The sequence below is a fragment of the Oncorhynchus clarkii genome, chromosome 24 (assembly GCF_045791955.1).
Source record: "Oncorhynchus clarkii lewisi isolate Uvic-CL-2024 chromosome 24, UVic_Ocla_1.0, whole genome shotgun sequence".
In the NCBI taxonomy this organism is placed as follows: Eukaryota; Metazoa; Chordata; class Actinopteri; order Salmoniformes; family Salmonidae; genus Oncorhynchus; species Oncorhynchus clarkii.
In genome coordinates this window covers 2845750-2867552 of record NC_092170.1, presented here as the reverse complement: position 1 = coordinate 2867552, position 21803 = coordinate 2845750, and the positions used below count along the sequence as shown (strand labels likewise).

General features: G+C 42.3%; 1 protein-coding gene across 1 annotated transcript in view; it reads left to right on the top strand.

The window, feature by feature from the left end:
• LOC139382369 (D(2)-like dopamine receptor) overlaps positions 1–21803 on the top strand; it is a 60318-nt gene that overhangs the window by 7927 nt on the left and 30588 nt on the right. The window contains exon 2 of the mRNA XM_071126367.1: positions 8659–8969. Within this exon, the coding sequence (XP_070982468.1) occupies positions 8691–8969 (279 nt within the window). The 5' untranslated portion in view covers positions 8659–8690. The remainder of the gene's footprint in view (positions 1–8658; positions 8970–21803) is intronic.

Below are 21803 nucleotides of genomic sequence, written 5' to 3'. Positions count from 1 at the left end.
GAGGTCGGGCACTGATGTTGGGTGATTATCCCTGGTTCGCAGTCAGTGTTCGATGGGGTTGAGGTCAGGGCTCTTTGCAGGCCAGTCAAGTTCTTCCACGCCGATCTCGACAAACCATTTCTGTATGGATCTCGCTTTGTGTACAGGGGCATTGTCATGCTGAAACAGGAAAGGGCCTTCCCAAAACTGTTACCACAAAGTTGGAAGCACAGAATCATCTACAATGTCATTGTATGCTGTAGTATTTAGATTTCCCTTCACTGTAACTAAGGGGCCTAGCCCAAACCCTGAAAAATAGCCCCATACCATTATTCCTCCTCCTCCAAACTTTACAATTGACACTATGCATTCGGCCAGGTAGTGTTCTCCTTGCATCCGTCAAACCAGTTTTTGCGTGTCCAACTACCAATAGGTGAAGCGTGATTTCTTTTGTGATGTTAGTCTAGAAACATTTCAATAAGATCTAAATGTTCGACTACACAGTGTGGGTTAGAGTGTGTATAGTTTAAATAGTTTTTAACTGCAGTTTCGAAATGTTCCCCCAACTGGTACAAAACCTTACTGTGTGACCGTTACTCTGGGCTTTGATACATACAAGTAATGGTCCAATCAAATATGTTCTTATTAAAGATTTACATCTGGAAATAGCATGTACCCATTTAGACCTTGGCCCATAACCTCAACATCACAGGCATTCATTAAAGGGTTGTTACATGAATAATATCTCTGTAATTGCTCCTGTGTGGGATTCATACTCTCCATAGGCTCCCCTTTTCATAATTTAGTCCTTGATCTCTCTGATTGAACTGTCTTACGCACAGATTTTCAAGTTTACATTTTCAAGTTTTTACGTCACTTGTACAAGTACAGTGAAATGTCTTTCTTGCACACTCAAAACCCAACAATGCAATAATCAATAACAATGTAATACTAGAAAAAAAACACATGAGCGATAATAAGAAATATGAAAAACACAATAAGTAAGTAAGCATACTATATACAGGGTATGGCTGACTCCATTTAGTTTTCTTTGTGCAAAAGACACGTGTCTGACTCGCGCCTGTCTCAGTGGACTAATCCATTGTGGAGGCCACGGGGATGGAACAGTCCATCACTCTAAGACGTGATACTGAAACTGTATGCTTATATTATGTAAAAAATAATGGTGCAAAAAATCTAATGTTATTTAAGGACAAATGCGGTTTCTCCCACGTTGGATATGGTCGCTGTTTCAGACAATCTTCAGTGTGCAGTAGAATTAGCTTATTTCCCTATGTTGCTATGTGCATAACAGCAAAGTTAACCAACATATTGGGATGAAAACAATGTGGCGGAAGCAGCAACAGCAGAGACAAGGAAACGGCCCTTGCTTTAGCCTGTCTCCAAATTGAGGTCTACAATCAATAGCCTAACTTTTAAATGTGCCTGGCTTTATAAATCAACCATATACAGTGCGGCAAAAAGTATTTAGTCAGCCACCAATTGTGCAAGTTCTCCCACTTAAAAAGATGAGAGAGACCTGTAATGTTCATCATAGGTACACTTCAACTATGACAGACAAAATGAGAAAAAAAAAAACAGAAAATCACATTGTAGGATTTTTTATGAATTTATTTGCAAATTATGGTGGAAAATAAGTATTTGGTCAATAACAAAAGTTTATCTCAGTACTTTGTTATATAACCTTTGTTGGCAATGACAGAGGTCAAACCTTTTCTGTAAGTCTTCACAAGGTTTTCACACACTTGCTGGTATTTTGGCCCATTCCTCCATGCAGATCTCCTCTAGAGCAGTGATGTTTTGGGGCTGTTGCTGGGCAACACGGACTTTCAACTCCCTCCAAAGATTTTCTATGGGGTTGAGATCTGGAGACTGGCTAGGCCACTCCAGGACCTTGAAATGTTTCTTACGAAGCCACTCCTTCATTGCCCAGGCGGTGTGTTTGGGATCATTGTCATGCTGAAAGACCCAGCCACGTTTCATCTTCAATGCCCTTGCTGATGGAAGGAGGTTTTCATTCAAAATCTCACGATACATGGCCCCATTCATTCTTTCTTTTACACGGATCAGTCGTCCTGGTCCCTTTGCAGAAAAACAGCCCCAAAGCATGATGTTCCCACCCCCATGCTTCACAGTAGGTATGGTGTTCTTTGGATGCAACTCAGCATTCTTTGTCCTCCAAACACAACGAGTTGAGTTTTTACCAAAAAGTTATATTTTGGTTTCATCTGACCATATGACATTCTCCCAATCTTCTTCTGGATCATCCAAATGCTCTCTAGCAAACTTCAGACGGTCCTGGACATGTACTTGCTTAAGCAGGGGGACACGTCTGGCACTGCAGGATTTGAGTCCCTGGCGGCGTAGTGTGTTACTGATGGTAGGCTTTGTTACTTTGGTCCCAGCTCTCTGCAGGTCATTCACTAGGTCCCCCCGTGTGGTTCTGGGATTTTTGCTCACCGTTCTTGTGATCATTTTCACCCCACGGGGTGAGATCTTGCGTGGAGCCCCAGATCGAGGGAGGTTATCAGTGGTCTTGTATGTCTTCCATTTCCTAAAAAATGCTCCCACAGTTGATTTCTTCAAACCAAGCCGCTTACCTATTGCGGACTCAGTCTTCCCAGCCTGGTGCAGGTCTACAATTTTGTTTCTGGTGTCCTTTGATTGCTCTTTGGTCTTGGCCATAGTGGAGTTTGGAGTGTGACTGTTTGAGGTTGTGGACAGGTGTCTTTTACACTGATAACAAGTTCAAACAGGTGCCATTAATACAGGTAACGAGTGGAGGACTTAAAGAAGAAGTTACAGGTCTGTGAGAGCCAGACATCTTGCTTGTTTGTAGGTGACCAAATACTTATTTTCCACCATAATTTGCAAATAAATTAATAAAAAATGCTACAATGTGATTTTCTGGATTTCTTTTCTCATTTTGTCTGTCAGAGTTGAAGTGTACCTATGATGAAAATTACAGGCCTCTCTCATCTTTTTAAGTGGGAGAACTTGTACAATTGGTGGCTGACTAAATACTTTTTTGCCCCACTGTATATATCTACATAAATAAGACAGATCTTGCTTCTGTTGCCTCTTTGAGTGTTTGTTTGTTTAATAGCCTACTAATTCCGTGAGCACCAAGCCTTATGCAACTGCAAAATGTTGGATCAAGAAATTTCACCGATTCGTCAGTTTTTAAAAATCTTTGCTATACTGCAATAAAGGCTTTACATTTAAAAAAAAAAAAACTGTTAGTACTTATTGATTTTAGTGTTTACACTGTTCCAAACACACAGAAAAACTATATTGTAATCTAACAGCACCTGTTTGTCACACATAATATGCACGCAGCTCTCGCCCCTATACCCTCCTTTTTCTTGATCACCTTATTGTTGTTATTATTATGATCATCATTATTATAATAATAATATTGTCCTAATCATTAGTAAGCTTTGTGTAGTAGCTTTGTATAACCACCATCGAGCTGTAGGCCTAAGTGGGTGTCCTGTTTAGTCTTAATGCCGTAATTTAGGCCTATATTTCAATATATAGGCTACTGTATCATTCATTCATTTGTTCAAGCCATCACACAACATACGAGACATTCATGCTTTGAAATGCAATCAAGCGTTTTTAGTTTTACAATTCAATAACAAGGGTAGCTTTGTATAATTAGACTGAACATGAAATAAACAGCAATTCATGAATGTGTGATGTAATACATGCTTTTATATATCATTTCCCCCCCTGTTAGAACACTCTCTGGTACACTTATTTGGTGATTACACTGTTCCAAATGGTCAGAAAAAGTAATAATATTGTAACCTAAAAGCAACTGTTTGGCACACATGATACTCACTCAACTCTTGCTCCTATACCCTTTTTTCTCTTGATCTCCAATAGTTTCCACAACTAAGTCAAATGTCTTCCACAGATCGGATTTCCCCTTTCCCTCCTGAGCAACTAGTCAACATTTTCACGTTTTAGAGTTTATTTTTCATGTCCTCTGCATCCATTTTTTCTGTCACGTGTTTTATTGATGTGATTATGATAGGCTATAGGTCAGGCCCTATTGGTTACATGCATGGATGTTTACATGTTTCAAATAAAGAGAGCAACGGTTGAGAGAATAGGGAATGTTTTTCCTACACAAATTAGGGATTTCGATAACAGAACTTTTCAATCAGAAACAAGTAAGAAACTAAATGGCTGAAATGATGTTGCTGCTTCAGTACAGACCGCGCAATAAACACATGCTGTGTTCTGTTTTTTTTGTCTTTGGTGTGACTTCTGGAGAACACTGTGGCATCAAGCACAATTGTTAGTGCGCTTTTCATCAAATATTGCAAGACCGTTGAGTGCGTTTTGATGTCAAAGTCACAAGATGCAATGAATTTACCATAGAATGTTGGGTATTTATTGAACTTGCATCGGGGACAATAGAAAAAAACACATGGCAAAGCGACACAACTGATCAAAGGGAAAACCATCTCAGAAAAGCAAAAAGGGACATTTTATTGTAGCAGCGTGACTACATACACAAATTGAATTCTTTAGTAACAAAAAACGACCTATGTTATTCGCAAACCCATGGCAAACATCTCAAACAGGTTCAAGGCAGAATTCAATGGATTTTTTTCTGTCATTCTCTGTTGCTAGTTGCTTCAGGTAGGGCTTTACCTACAAGCATGAGCTTCACCTGGGCCTCCTATGCAGACAGCTGAGTAGGAAAGTAGGCAGAGAATCTCAGCAGAGGCGTGGCTAGGTGTTAGGAAAGAGCTTCCCCACAACCTAATGAGGTCATTAGAGGCTCGCTTAACGTCCCCCTTATCTGATGCCTCCAGAAGGCAGATGCTCCACAGCTTCCCAGACTACTTTATTTGAGTAGCTACTAGCTAAAATCAGTAGAATTAGTACCTGGCTTCTGTTATATTCTGATAGCATGTCTAAAGTTAAGTGTTTATTAAAAGGCTATTGGTTTCCAATGCTTACATTGCAGTTTATGGAATCTATGAGTCAGTTCAGCTGGTGTGAACTTTGTTTGTCTTCTTGAATCCATCAGGCGATTCATAAATATTTAATTAGTCAGATACTATCAAAAGTGAACGCCTTTTATTCCTATGTTGTCCTATCACGATATGGCCACAATTTAAATCTTAGCTCGCAGTGTATTGGAATTAATAAGCCTTCACCGAACACATTTAGTATAAATCGTAAGAAGTGTAAAATCGTAAACATCTGGGCATTTTTCTTCGCCAATGTTTGCAGCATTCATCAAAGTGTAAACTAACAATTTCCCGAGTTGTAAAATATGTGACCTGCAAATCTCCTCCGTAAACATTTATAGAGTGATGGAGTGCTGCTCGTGTTCAAACATCCCCTCGGAGGCTTAAAGAGTTACTCAGCCATTTCTGACCAGCTGTTATTTGATTCACTAAACCCAACACCTCTTGGATTCGAAAAACAATTTGTGAGCCATATTCTTTTGTACCTTGAAAGAGCCTCGTTGCAGGTCGTACTTTGAGTTGGAGCCTGAGAAATGTTAGATCATTATTACTCTGGAAACACTCCCCAGTCTTTGTTCAAATCGAGGAGCCAATATTTTCTAAGATGATACAGTGAATTCATTTTGTATCTGGAACAGCTTGTACTATTTTATTAATGCAATCAATTCTCACTTTTTCCAATTTTCTCATATATATTTTTTATTTATCTGGGAAAGGTTCCAAACCGGAATAGATGCACATTTTAGAGGGCAAGGGTGGTAATTATTCTTAGTGATGTAACCATTTTGAAGGAAATAATTGCTCTAAGAAGATAAATAAGATAAAGGGAAGAGTCTGTAATTGCTACTGTATGCAGGCCAGGGAGGGCTTTTTCTTCTCTGCACAGTAGAGGTACAATGACCCTGCTTAGTAAATGGCTAAATGATGACTACCTACCGAAAGCATGTCAGTAGGTAGCCAGACAGAGGTAAAATGGGTATGCAGTATAATGACTATCTAGGACAAGGGCAGACTGGGACCAGAAATCAGCCCAAGCATTTCTAACACACCTGACCATTTTATTACTTGAGGCCCCCACACTGTCCAATTTTGTTCCTCAAGGCCCCATTGTTGGCCAAATAATGATAATTCGGCAATAAAATAAACATTTTGCAGGCCCACTGGGCTAAAGATCAGCCCATCTGGCATTTTCCCCGAACAGCTGGTATCTACTGGAGGTTTTTCCCACATTCAGACACTTGTATTCCATATACAGTGCCTTGCGAAAGTATTCGGCCCCCTTGAACTTTGCGACCTTTTGCCACATTTCAGGCTTCAAACATAAAGATATAAAACTGTATTTGTTTGTGAAGAATCAACAACAAGTGGGACACAATCATGAAGTGGAACGACATTTATTGGATATTTCAAACTTTTTTAACAAATCAAAAACGGAAAAATTGGGCGTGCAAAATTATTCAGCCCCTTTACTTTCAGTGCAGCAAACTCTCTCCAGAAGTTCAGTGAGGATCTCTGAATGATCCAATGTTGACCTAAATGACTAATGATGATAAATACAATCCACCTGTGTGTAATCAAGTCTCCGTATAAATGCACCTGCACTGTGATAGTCTCAGAGGTCCGTTAAAAGTGCAGAGAGCATCATGAAGAACAAGGAACACACCAGGCAGGTCCGAGATACTGTTGTTTAAAGTTTGCCACAAGCCACCTGGGAGACACACCAAACATGTGGAAGAAGGTGCTCTGGTCAGATGAAACCAAAATTGAACTTTTTGGCAACAATGCAAAACGTTATGTTTGGCGTAAAAGCTACACAGCTCATCACCCTGAACACACCATCCCCACTGTCAAACATGGTGGTGGCAGCATCATGGTTTGGGCCTGCTTTTCTTCAGCAGGGACAGGGAAGATGGTTAAAATTGATGGGAAGATGGATGGAGCCAAATACAGGACCATTCTGGAAGAAAACCTGATGGAGTCTGCAAAAGACCTGAGACTGGGATGGAGATTTGTCTTCCAACAAGACAATGATCCAAAACATAAAGCAAAATCTACAATGGAATGGTTCAAAAATAAACATATCCAGGTGTTAGAATGGCCAAGTCAAAGTCCAGACCTGAATCCAATCGAGAATCTGTGGAAAGAACTGAAAACTGCTGTTCACAAATGCTCTCCATCCAACCTCACTGAGCTCGAGCTGTTTTGCAAGGAGGAATGGGAAAACATTTCAGTCTCTCGATGTGCAAAACTGATAGAGACATACCCCAAGTGACTTATAGCTGTAATCGCAGCAAAAGGTGGCACTACAAAGTATTAACTTAAGGGGTCTGAATAATTTTGCACGCCCAATTTTTCAGTTTTTGATTTGTTAAAAAAGTATATCCAATAAATGTCGTTCCACTTCATGATTGTGTCCCACTTGTTGTTGATTCTTCACAAAACAATACAGTTTTATATCTTTATGTTTGAAGCCTGAAATGTGGCAAAAGGTCGCAAAGTTCAAGGGGGCCGAATACTTTCGCAAGGCACTGTATATATATATATACACACACATTCCAATCATCATCTTCTATCTAGGCTCCAGTCATCTGTGCTGCTATGGGAATAAGACATAGCAGGCTATGCAGGGCGTATGGATGCTTGTGGTTAGACAGGGGTCGTTGAGTGTTCATCTAGGTCAGCACTTCATGGCAGGTCACCTGCTCATGGATGATGTAGGTCAAGATTATGCGGTCAGCTTATGATTGGATATGGAGTCATTTGATGTCAAATGATGCCGGAGAGGAGACACTACTAGAAACACACTGTGTTTCTTATAAAGGTTATCAGCAATAGAATTCAATAGAACGTATGATATTGCATCTCTATGGTTTTCAAAACAAAAAAAATTCTGTAAATCCATGTTTTGTCAATCAATGGTCATATCTGGCTTGGCTTATTCATTTTAGCTCCTAGTGGACCATAGGGCCTGAATGTCTGGTTATACCTTGACACAATCCACTAGTTTTATCTGTACGACCTTCAGGATTAGCCCCCTGACTTCAACCTCCTAGCATACCCTCAGCTCTGTGTATGCGATTGGGAGATAGTCGCAACGGCTAGCTATCTCTCATCTTGGAATAAGTGTACATGATGCGCTGCAGGGATACGGCTGGATGCTGTTACTGCCCCAGTGAGCACTGCAAGGACAACCAGTTCAAACACAAGCTTTCAGGACTGCAGTGAGAACAATCTCTCATAAATAAAGAATTGGAGCGGGCAAATAAATGAGATCAGACAGCACAGGGCATCTGCAGGGTAAAGGCACAGGCCTGGGTCCCCGGTGCAATGCTTTCAGGTAGGCAGGAGCACGTGAGGAAGGGGGAGAGAGAGAGCGAGAGAGAGGGGGATAGAATCCCAGAGCCAACCTCTTGGCTGCTGAGTCGAAAGAAAGTTCCTCATGTACGGCGCACACCGTCGTACACACAGATGCGTGCATTCACACAGACACGAATGCACTTACACGTACGCACAAAAAAATGCACACACGTAGAGAGAGATGAAGACAATCAAGTAAATGCGCAATCCCCAATTTATGTATGTTACACACACACACACACACACAGCTCTTATAATTTGCATATTTAGCTTTAATTACCTCTCTTTTTCTTTGTGTTCATTTCAGGGCCCGTTCTCGGCCTTCGTCACTCACAGCTAATGGATGTCCTCACACAGTATGCCTACAATGAGAGTTTCTGGGACAATGGGAATGGGAGCTTCAATGACACGGAGAGTGGGCAGAAGCACCCGTACAATTACTATGCCATGCTCCTGACGCTGCTCATCCTCGTCATCGTCTTTGGCAATGTGTTGGTGTGCATGGCCGTGTCCAGGGAGAAGGCCCTCCAGTCCACCACCAATTACCTGATCGTCAGCCTGGCCGTGGCTGACCTGCTGGTGGCCACCTTGGTTATGCCCTGGGTGGTCTATCTGGAGGTAGGTTACCTACACACCCACGCATGCTTTTTCATTGTCAGAAAGGCTTGAAGCTAAAGATACAGTTTCGTTTTTTACCCTGTGGTTGCTGGAGGTAGGCTTCCTGTACACTCATGCACATTTGTCATTGGCTAAAGGCTTAAAGGTGCAGTGTAGTATTCTTTCAGATGAGGTTGCACAGCAAATTGCATACATAGCTGAAGCAAAACAAATGCATATAAACAAGAGGTTGTTTGATTACGCTTATGCCAATCAGGGTACCTTTTACCCTTCCTCTTGGATTTTGCCCTTGCATTGACCCTCCTCAGTCCTCCAAAATGAAAACACACCTTTAGGGCCACATTGTTGATCTGAAAAGAATACATTCACAGTGCTCCTTTATTAAAGGTCTGGTAATGCAACAGCTTTCCCAAGATGTCGGTCATTGAAGCATGAGCATTACACAAACAGAAAGGATAAAGGCAACAACTACCATTGCTGGAACAATGTGAATGCAATGTGTGTCTGTTTTCATTGTGTATCTTCTCCACATAACTGGTTAAAGATATTCATTTGAACTAAATGAGTAATAAATACAATTTAAATATTACAAATAAAATGTTCTGCGTGGCTTAAAAGTGCATGAGAAATAATAGCTCTACCATTTAAAAAAAGTACATAAATGTTATTGCATTTTATGATGCCAATTTACCACACAATAAAATATTAAAGTTTAAATCCATCAAAAATGTTTCCCTGTCAACAAGAAAATATGTAAGTAATTATGGTTCCATACAATGTAATTATGGAATTTTATAGATAATAATTAAGATAGCATCAGCATTAAATTGTGGGAAATAGCATTGCATATTATAACTGACAGTTTAATCAGTCACTCAATAAAACAGTTATCACTGTAGCAAATAGGCTGTAATGTTGATCAAATGTCTACTGTATACAGGAGGTCAGACAATTAAGTTTGAGCAAAGTGAGGAAATTAATAAATTCACATCATGAAAATAAATGGCACTGTGCCTACAAAGCTATCTAAACTCAGCAAAAAAAAGAAACGTCCCTTTTTCAGGACCCTGTCTTTCAAAGATAATTTATAAATGTGTACTTGTCCTCTTGCGCTGTTGTGCTCCCACTCATCTATCTATTCTGGTTAGAGCCCGTTTGCGCTGTTCTGTGAAGGGAGGATTACACAGCGTTGTACTAGATCTTCAGTTTCTTGGCAATTTCTTGCATGGAATAGCCTTCATTTCTCAGAAAAAATAATAGACTGACGAGTTTCAGAAGAAAGGTCTTTGTTTCTGTCCATTTTGAGCCTGTAATCGAACCCACAAATGTTGATGCTCCAGATACTCACCTAGTCTAAGGAAGCCCAGTTTTATTGCTTCTATAATCAGGACAACAGTTTTCAGCTGTGCTAACATAATTGCAAAAGGGTTTTCTAATGATCAGTTAGCTAATCCAAGTTTATCATTTCAAAAGGCTAACACAACGTGCCATTGGAACACAGGAGTGATGGCTGCTGATAATGGGCCTATGTAGATATTCCATTTAAAAAAATCTACCGTTTCCAGCTACAATATTCATTTACAACATTAACAATGTTTACACTGTATTTCTGATCAATTTGATGTATATTTTAATGGGCAGAAAATGTGCTTTTCTTTCAAAAAACGAGGACATTTCTAAGTGACCCCAAACTTTTGAATGGTAGTGTATGTACTCATTTCCCAGCTATAGCTAGGTTAGACAACATTGGTGAATTATTATGTATTATCTTGTGATGTGACTTTTAAAACTGTCTTGTGTGATCTAGGTGTGTGCTGTGTAAACCACGTGAGGTTGAATCAATGCCCAGTGACATTTGCGACGTAAAACAGCAGAACGGTAGCCTTGGGCAGCAATACAATAACCTCATTCCAGCAAATCAATTGAGAGCAGGAAGTAGTACAGGTTTCGGAGGAAAAACTCCTTGTTTTACCTCGCTGTGTTAGGATGTTATTTTTTTTACCGTGGTCTTTGGCCAGTGACGTGAGAGGCTATCCAAGACTGCAGCGAAATGATCCTCCTATGTGTGTATCAATGAGCCTGCCTCCTGATTTACCAGGGCTATTAAGTTACACTCTAAAATTATAGTCTGTCGTGTGCTCGGGAGAAAAACTGTGACTTGATCTCTTGCTCTAGCATCCAAGAAAACGCCAATAATTCTCCTCTGGTCTACTTACATTTAAAAATCTTGTCATTTTGCAGATGCTCTTATCCAGAGCAATTTACAGGAGCAATCGGGGTTAAGTGCCTTGCTCAAGGGCACATTGACATATTTTTCACGTAGTTGGCTCGGGGATTCAAACCAGCGACCTTTTGGTTACTGGCCCAACGCTCTAAACCGCTAGGCTACATCTGACTAAAAGTTGAGAAATGCCACATACAGTAGGCTAACTCGTTACACAACCTTTCCACAGTGACCCTCAGCTTCCTTCAAACGGGCCTCTCAATTGTATTACAAAGGATACCAAGTTTAAGGTCGTGTGGATTAGTACAGGTTTAACAAGAAGTTAAGGAGATTTGATGGTTTGTTGTGCACAAATCCCTTTATTTGTCTTACCGACTAATAGTAGCATAACCAGCCTTTACAATGCTATGGAAATGGCACAAATTAAAATCTGTGCCTCTTATGCAGTAGGCTGCAGCTTGGCAACATAACAAGGGCTTAGTGTTAGCATGAGAATCAGCACTGCCCTTAAGTGAAACTGGTGGATTTTTCTGGGATGATTCACACTCATGAAACGTTCGATTTCTATCAGAGAAAAGAGATGTCATGTAGGATTATGCTTCGACACAACGAAAATAAACACGTTGATCTTTTATTACAATGCCGTGTTTTGGATTATCGTCCCTCTCCCGGGAGAACATTGTAATTTGCTGCGTGACCATTGTCTATTTGTTTTCATCTTGCTGAGATCTTGTTCAGGTTCATTTATCTTCCTAGTCTAACAACAAGCTGTGGTAATGTGTTGGTCACAGTCTGCTGCAGGAGCACTGTTGCCCTTTCTCGCTAAATGCTACATTTGCATTAATTATGAATATGTTACGCCTTAGTTCGACCACGCCAAATGTGGTATATTAAGAACCTCTTCTTGACATATGCTAGATGACCTTAGGTCTTCAGATGTTTATTGGCTTTGATGAGCAGCTGGGAAAGATGCTTAGCCTCTCTCCTCCCAGCCAGCCTCACAGTATGTTAAACAAAGTGTCTGTGCAGATGGCAAACGAAATGTTGACATTTCTGAGAAAGTGCGAGATCTAATATACAATCCCCACGCAAAATGAGAAAAACAAAACGTCAGGACTAAATCAGAAAATATGTATCGGGCCGCAGTTGACGTTAACAGCAATTGGATTTCTCGCTACGTTTTATTTTTACGATGTCAGGGCAGTCACCGACCAAATCGATCCAACATTTTCCAGCATCACTTATATCATGGTGAAGGTAGATATATGTTTCCAATAAGCCCTTACCATGATGTCTATGGGTGTTCATAATGATCTCCATTCCCACCAGTTTGGGAGGTGTGTTAGGAGGCTGATTTGTGGAGCCTGGTATAAAGAGTCTCTCATTAGGTTTGTCAGATCATTCTTTAATCACTGGCAGGGCTGCAGACTGACAACCAGGAGCAAAGACATAACCCTCTTCAAGCCTGAGTTTGGCATAATTAATAACACACTGCCTCAGGACAGAGATTCATCAGACAGGTCTCCGTGAGAGCGGCTTCGCAGTTCTGGCTGTTTAAAAAAAGAAAAAGGTGAGATGCAGATATCTCTGAGCTTGACGACTCCAATATGATTGAGTGAGAAGCCACTCTCAGTAGAGGTGCAGGGGAAAGGCTTAGGATCTGCCACGATGGGCAGGCTTCGAAGCGCACTGTCAGTCATGCGGGGATATTAGCTAGTAGCTAGACCATGGCAGCCCTGTTCATGTAGAGAGTGGAGGTGGTTTGTGAATACGAATGGGTTCATCAGGCTCTTGGGAATGAAGTAGAAGCATCGGCTACTCGTTATTAAAATCTCTCTCTGTCATGACCAAAAGTATGTGGACACCTGCTCGTCTGACATCTCATTCCAAAATCATGGGCATTAATATGGAGTTGGTCCCTGCCTTTGCTGCTATAACAGCCTCCACTTTTAGGGGAAGGCTTTCCACTAGATGTTGGAACATTGCGGTGGGGACTTGCTTCCATTCAGCCACAAGCATTAGTGAGGTTTTGTGATTAGGCCTGGAACTTGGCGTTCCAATTCATTCCAAAGGTTTTCGATGTGGTTGATGTCAGGGCTCTGTGCAGGCCAGTCAAATTCTTCCACACCAACCATTTCTGTATGGACCTCGCTTTGTGCACTGGGGCAAGTTCAAAGCACCGAATCGTCTAGAACAGTGGTTCCCATATTTGTTATAGTCCCATACCTCTTCAAACATTCAACCTCCAGCTGCCTACCCCCTCTAGTGCAAGGGTCAGCGCACTCTCAAATGTTGTTTTTTGCCATCATTGTAAGCCTGCCACACACGCACTATACAATACATTTATTAAACATAAGAATGAGTGTGAGTTTTTTTCACAATCCGGCTGGTGGGAAGGGCACAAATAATAATGTACAAATAATCAACATTTTTGCTCTTTTATTAACCATCTTACATATAAAACCTTATTTGTTCATCGGAAATTGTCAACTCACCACAGGTTAATGAGAAGGGTGTGCTTGAAAGGATGCACATTGCCAACAAAGGGTATATAACAAAGTATTGAGAAACTGTTGTTATTGACCAAATACTTATTTTCCACCATTTGCAAATAAATTCATTAAAAATCCTACAATGTGATTTTCTGGATTTCTTTTTCTCATTTTGTCTGTCATAGTTGAAGTGTACCTATGATTACAGGCCTCTCTCATCTTTTTAAGTGGGAGAACTTGCACAATTAGTGGCTGACTAAATACTTTTTTTTGCCCCACTGTAGGTATGTGGTTGCAAAGGGCATCAGTGTCTTAACAGCGAGATTTGCCAAGGCAGGATACTCTGAGCGCAGCTCAATCCAGAAATCTGGCAGTGGCTTCTAATTTAAATTCAATTTTCACAGAACCGCTTGTTGCAATTTGGATTAGGCTCTCTTGTTCAGATATCGGTAAGTGGACTGGAGGCAGTGCTATTTAATGAAGCTGCCAGTTGAGGCTTCTGTTTCTCAAACTAGACACACTAATGTACTTGTCCTCTTGCTCCGTTGTGCGCCTGAGACTCCCACTCCTCTTTCTATTCTGGTTAGAGCCAGTTTGCACTGTTATGTGAAGTGAGTAGTGCACAGTGTTGTACGAGATCTTCAGTTTCTTGGTAATTTCTCGCATGGAACAGCCTTCATTTCTCAGAACAAGAAGAGACTGACGAGTTTCAGAAGGTACTTTGTTTCTGGCTATTTTGAGCCTGTAATTGAACCCACAAATGCGGATGCTCCAGATACTCAACAGTTTTCAGCTGTGCTAACATAATTGCAAAAGGGTTTTCTAATGATCAATTAGCCTTTTAAAATAATACACTTGGATTATCTAAAACACAGGAGCACAGGAGTGATGTTTGCTGATAATGGGCCTCTATGCCTATGTAGATATTCCATTAAAAAATCTGCTGTTTCCAGCTACAATAGTCATTTACAACATTAACAATGTCTACACTGTATCTCTGATCAATTTGATGTTATTTTAATGGACAAAAAATGTCTGTGACCCCAAACTTTTGAATATGTGTGTGTGTGTGTAATATTATGTATGTATAAATTCAGCAAAAAATGTACTTCCCTTTTTCAGGGCCCTGTCTTTCGAAGATAATTCATAAAAATCCAAATAACTTCACAGATCTTCATTGTCAAGGGGTTAAACACTGTTTCTCATGTTTGTTCAGTGAACCATAAACAATTAATGAACATGCACCTGTGGAATGGCCGTTAAGACACTAACAGCTTAAAGATGGTAGGCAATTAAGGTCACAGTTATGAAAACTTAGGACACTAAAGAGGCCTTTCTACTGACTCTGAAAAACACCAAAAGAAAGATGCCCAGGGTCCCTGCTCATCTGCGTGAATGTGCCTTAGGCATGCTGCAAGGAGGCATGAGGACTGCAGATGTGGCCAGGGCAATAAATTGCAATGTCCGTACTGTGAGACACCCAAGACAGAGCTACAGGGAGACGGGCAGACAGCTGATCATCCTCACAGTGGCAGACAACGTGTAACACCTGCACAGGATCGGTACATTCGAACATCACACCTGTGGGACAGGAACAGGATGGCAACAAACTGTCCGAGTTACACCAGGAACACACAATCCCTCCATTAGTGCTCAGACTGTCCGCAATAGGCTGAGAGAGGCTGGATTGAGGACTTGTCGGCCTGTTGTAAGGCAGGTCCTCACCAGACATGACGGGGCAACAACGTTGCTTGGGGGCACAAACCCACCGTCGCTGGTCTAGACAGGACTGGCAAAAAGTGCTCTTCACTGACGAGTCACAGTTGTCTCACCAGGGGTGATGGTCGGATATGCATATATCATCAAAGGAATGAGCGTTACACCGAGGCCTGTACTCTGGAGTGGGATCAATTTGGAGGTGGAGGGTCCATCATGGTCTGAGAGCTAGGTCCATTCCCCCCAGAAATGTCTGGGAATTTGCAGGCGCCTTGGTGGAAGAGTAACATCTCACAGCAAGAACTGGCAAATCTGGTGGAGTCCACGAGGAGGAGATGCACTGCAGGGACTTAATGCAGCTGGTGGCCACACCAGATACTGACTTACTTTTGATTTTGACCCCCCCCCCCCCCCCCCCCCTTTGTTCAGGGACACATTATTCAATTTCTGTTAGTCCCATGCCTGTGGAACTTGTTCAGTTTATGTCTCAGTTGTTGAACCTTGTTATGTTCCTACAAATATTTACATGTTAAGTTTGCTGAAAATAAATGCTGTTGACAGTGAGCGGATGTTTCTTTTTTTGCCGTGTTTGTTTGTTTGTTTATATATATATATAATATATATACGACCTGACATAGCAACTTTTTCTTTATAGAAAAATGGGGCATCGCCTCGTTGGGGCAGGAAGTCCATATAAGGCTTGGGGGTTTATATACAGTGCCTTGCGAAAGTACTCGGCCCCCTTGAACTTTGCGACCTTTTGCCACATTTCAGGCTTCAAACATAAAGATATAAAACTGTATTTTTTTGTGAAGAATCAACAACAAGTGGGACACAATCATGAAGTGGAACGACATTTATTGGATATTTCAAACTTTTTTAACAAATCAAAAACTGAAAAATTGGGCGTGCAAAATTATTCAGCCCCTTTACTTTCAGTGCAGCAAACTCTCTCCAGAAGTTCAGTGAGAATCTCTGAATGATCCAATGTTGACCTAAATGACTAATGATGATAAATACAATCCACCTGTGTGTAATCAAGTCTCCGTATAAATGCACCTGCACTGTGATAGTCTCAGAGGTCCGTTAAAAGCGCAGAGAGCATCATGAAGAACAAGGAACACACCAGGCAGGTCCGAGATACTGTTGTGAAGAAGTTTAAAGCCGGATTTGGATACAAAAAGATTTCCCAAGATTTAAACATCCCAAGGAACACTGTGCAAGCGATAATATTGAAATGGAAGGAGTATCAGACCACTGCAAATCTACCAAGACCTGGCTGTCCCTCTAAACTTTCAGCTCATACAAGGAGAAGACTGATCAGAGATGCAGCCAAGAGGCCCATGATCACTCTGGATGAACTGCAGAGATCTACAGCTGAGGTGGGAGACTCTGTCCATAGGACAACAATCAGTCGTATATTGCACAAATCTGGCCTTTATGGAAGAGTGGCAAGAAGAAAGCCATTTCTTAAACATATCCATAAAAAGTGTCGTTTAAAGTTTGCCACAAGCCACCTGGGAGACACACCAAACATGTGGAAGAAGGTGCTCTGGTCAGATGAAACCAAAATTTAACTTTTTGGCAACAATGCAAAACGTTATGTTTGGCGTAAAAGCAACACAGCCCATCACCCTGAACACACACCATCCCCACTGTCAAACATGGTGGTGGCAGCATCATGGTTTGAGCCTGCTTTTCTTCAGCAGGGACAGGGAAGATGGTTAAAATTGATGGGAAGATGGATGGAGCCAAATACAGGACCATTCTGGAAGAAAACCTGATGGAGTCTGCAAAAGACCTGAGACTGGGATGGAGATTTGTCTTCCAACAAGACAATGATCCAAAACATAAAGCAAAATCTACAATGGAATGGTTAAAAAATAAACATATCCAGGTGTTAGAATGGCCAAGTCAAAGTCCAGACCTGAATCCAATCGAGAATCTGTGGAAAGAACTGAAAACTGCTGTTCACAAATGCTCTCCATCCAACCTCACTGAGCTCGAGCTGTTTTGCAAGGAGGAATGGGAAAAAATGTCAGTCTCTCGATGTGCAAAACTGATAGAGACATACCCCAAGCGACTTACAGCTGTAATCACAGCAAAAGGTGGCGCTACAAAGTATTAACTTAAGGGGGCTGAATAATTTTGCACGCCCAATTTTTCAGTTTTTGATTTGTTAAAAAAGTTTGAAATATCCAATAAATGTCGTTCCACTTCATGATTGTGTCCCACTTGTTGTTGATTCTTCACAAAAGAATACAGTTTTATATCTTTTTATGTTTGAAGCCTGAAATGTGGCAAAAGGTCGCAAAGTTCAAGGGGGCCGAATACTTTCGCAAGGCACTGTATATATATAAACCCCCGAGCCACACATTGTATGATTTTTTAAAAGTAATTAATTAGCATTTTATTGCATGACATAAGTATTTGATCACCTACCAACCAGTAAGAATTCCGGCTCTCATAGACCTGTTAGTTTTTCTTTAAGAAGCCCTCCTGTTCTCCACTCATTACTTGTATTAACTGCACCTGTTTGAACTTGTTACCTGTATAAAAGACACCTGTCCACACACTCAATCAAACAGACTCCAACCTCTCCACAATGGCCAAGACCAGAGAGCTGTGTAAGGACATCAGGGATAGAATTGTAGACCTGCACAAGGCTGGGATGGGATACAGGACAATAGGCAAGCAGCTTGGTGAGAAGGCAACAACTGTTGGCGCAATTATTATAAAATGGAAGAAGTTCAAGATGACGGTCAATCACCCTCGATCTGGGGCTCCATGCAAGATCTCACCTCGTGGGGCATCAATGATCATGAGGAAGGTGAGGGATCAGCCCAGAACTACACGGCAGGACCTGGTCAATGACCTGAAGAGAGCTGGGACCACAGTCTCAAAGAAAACCATTAGTAACACACTACGCCGTCATGGATTAAAATCCTGCAGCGTACACAAGGTCCCCCTGCTCAAGCCAGCGCATGTCCACTGCCCGTCTGAAGTTTGCCAATGACCATCTGGATGATCCAGAGGAGGAATGGGAGGAGGTCATGAGACAAAAATAGAGCTTTTTGGACTAAACTCCACTCGCTATGTTTGGAGGAAGAAGAAGGATGAGTACAACCCCAAGAACACCATCCCAAACGTGAAGCATGGAGGTGGAAACATCATTCTTTGGGGATGCTTTTCTGCAAAGAGGACAGGACGACTGCACCGTATTGAAGGGAGGATGGATGGAGCCATGTATCGCGAGATCTTCGCCAACAACCTCCTTCCCTCAGTAAGAGCATTGAAGATGGGTCGTGGCTGGGTCTTCCAGCATGACAACGACCCGAAACACACAGCCAGGGCAACTAAGGAGTGGCTCCGTAAGAAGCATCTCAAGGTCCTGGAGTGGCCTAGCCAGTCTCCAGACCTGAACCCAATAGAAAATCTTTGGAGGGAGCTGAAAGTCCGTATTGCCCAGCGACAGCCCCGAAACCTGAAGGATCTGGAGAAGGTCTGTATGGAGGAGTGGGCCAAAATCCCTGCTGCAGTGTGTGCAAACCTGGTCAAGAACTACAGGAAACGTATGATCTCTGTAATTGCAAACAAAGGTTTCTGTACCAAATATGTACCAAAAATCCTACAATGTGATTTTCTAGATTTTTGTTTTAGATTCCATCTCTCACATTTGAAGGTTACCTATGACAGACCTCTACATGCTTTGTAAGTAGGAAAACCTGCAAAATCGGCAGTGTATTAAATACTTAACACCCCGTCAGTCCTACAATCTAAGCTAGATGCCCTCAATCTCACACAAATCATCAAGGAACCCACCAGGTACAACCCTAAATCTGTAAACAAGGGCACCCTCATAGACGTCATCCTGACCAACTGGCCCTCCAAATACACCTCCGCTGTCTTCAACCAGGATCTCAGCGATCACTGCCTCATTGCCTGTATCCGCTACGGTTCCGCAGTCAAACGACCACCACTCATCACTGTCAAACGCTCCCTAAAACACTTCTGCGAGCAGGCTTTTCTAATCGACCTGGCCCGGGTATCCTGGAAGGATATTGACCTCATCCTGTCAGTTGAGGATGCCTGGTCATTATTTAAAAGTAACTTCCTCACCATTTTAGATAAGCATGCTCAGTTCAAAAAATGCAGAACTAAGAACAGATATAGCCCTTGCTTCACTCCAGACCTGACTGCCCTCGATCAGCACAAAAACATCCTGTGGTGGACTGCAATAGCATCGAATAGTCCCTGCGATATGCAACTGTTCAGGGAAGTCAGGAACCAATACACGCAGTCAGTCAGGAAAGCCAAGACCAGCTTCTTCAGGCAGAAATTTGCATCCTGTAGCTCTAACTCCAAATCGTTCTGGGACACTGTAAAGTCCATGGAGAACAAGAGCACCTCCTCCCAGCTGCCCACTGCACTGAGGCTAGGTAACACGGTCAGCACCGATAAATCCATGATAATCGAAAACTTCAAGCATTTCTCAACGGCTGGCCATGCCTTCCTCCTGGCTACTCCAACCTCGGCCAACAGCCCCCCCCCCCCCCCCCCCCCCGCAGCTACTCGCCCAAGCCTCTCCAGGTTCTCCTTTACCCAAATCCAGATAGCAGATGTTCTGAAAGACCTGCAAAACCTGGACCCGTACAAATCAGCTGGGCTTGACAATCTGGACCCTCTATTTATGAAACTATCCGCCGCCATTGTCACAACCCCTGATTACCAGCCTGTTCAACCTCACTTTCATATCGTCTGAGATCCCCAAGGATTGTAAAGCCGCCGCAGTCATCCCCCTCTTCAAAGGGGGAGACACCCTGGACCCAAACTGTTACAGACCTATATCCATCCTGCCCTGCCTATCTAAGGTCTTCGAAAGCCAAGTCAACAAACAGGTCACTGACCATCTCGAATCCCACCGTACCTTCTCCGCTGTGCATTCTGGTTTCCGAGCCGGTCACGGGTGCACTTCAGCCACGCTCAAGGTACTAAACGATATCATAACCACCATCGATAAAAGACAGTACTGTGCAGCCGTCTTCATCGACCTGGCCAAGGCTTTCGACTCTGTCAATCACCATATTCTTATCAGCAGACTCAGTAGCCTCGGTTTCTCTAATGACTGCCTTGCCTGGTTCACCAACTACTTTGCAGACAGAGTTCAGTGTGTCAAATTGGAGGGCATGTTGTCCGGTCCTCTGGCAGTCTCTATGGGGGTGCCACAAGGTTCAATTCTCGGGCCGACTCTTTTCTCTGTATATATCAATGATGTTGCTCTTGCTGCGGGCGATTCCCTGATCCACCTCTACGCAGACGACACCATTCTGTATACTTCCGGCCCTTCCTTGGACACTGTGCTATCTAACCTCCAAACGAGCTTCAACGCCATACAACACTCCTTCCGTGGCCTCCAACTGCTCTTAAACGCTAGAAAAACCAAATGCATGCTTTTCAACCGTTCACTGCCTGCACCCGCACGCCCGACTAGCATCACCACCCTGGATGGTTCCGACCTAGAATATGTGGACATCTATAAGTACAAAATATCTTCCAATACTCTACTCAGCAAACTGGATGCAGTTTATCAAAGTGCCATCCGTTTTGTTACTAAAGCACCTTATACCACCCACCACTGCGACCTGTATGCTCTAGTCAGCTGGCCCTCGCTACATATTCGTCGCCAGACCCACTGTCTCCAGGTCATCTACAAGTCCATGCTAGATAAAGCTCTGCCTTATCTCAGTTCACTGGTCACGATGGCAACACCCACCCGTAGCACGCGCTCCAGCAGGTGTATCTCACTGATCATCCCTAAAGCCAACACCTCATTTGGCCGCCTTTCGTTCCAGTTCCAATATCTCTACCTGTACATGACCATCTGATCATTTATCACTCCAGTGTTAATCTGCAAAATTGTAATTATTCGCCTACCTCCTCATGCCTTTTGCACACAATGTATATAGACTCTCTTTTTTTTCTACTGTGTTATTGACTTGTTAATTGTTTACTCCATGTGTAACTCTGTGTTGTCTGTTCACACTGCTATGCTTTATCTTGGCCGGGTCGCAGTTGTAAATGAGAACTTGTTCTCAACTAGCCTACCTGGTTAAATAAAGGTGAAATAAAAATAAATAAATAAAACTTGTTCTCCCCACTGTGTGTGTGTGTGTGTGTGTGTGTGTATATATACCCCCGAGCCTTATATGGACTTCCTGCCGCAACGAGGCATTTTTCTATAAAGAAAAAGTTGCTATGTCAGGTCGTGAAGAAGAATGACGAATGTATGGAGTTGTTGTTGGTACCCCGTCCCGTTGTACCATCTCTCCTACAGTTGGCGCACTCCCACCTTCTTGGGGCTCACCTATGGGTGTCGAAGACCTTAGACAGGCTCAAGGCACG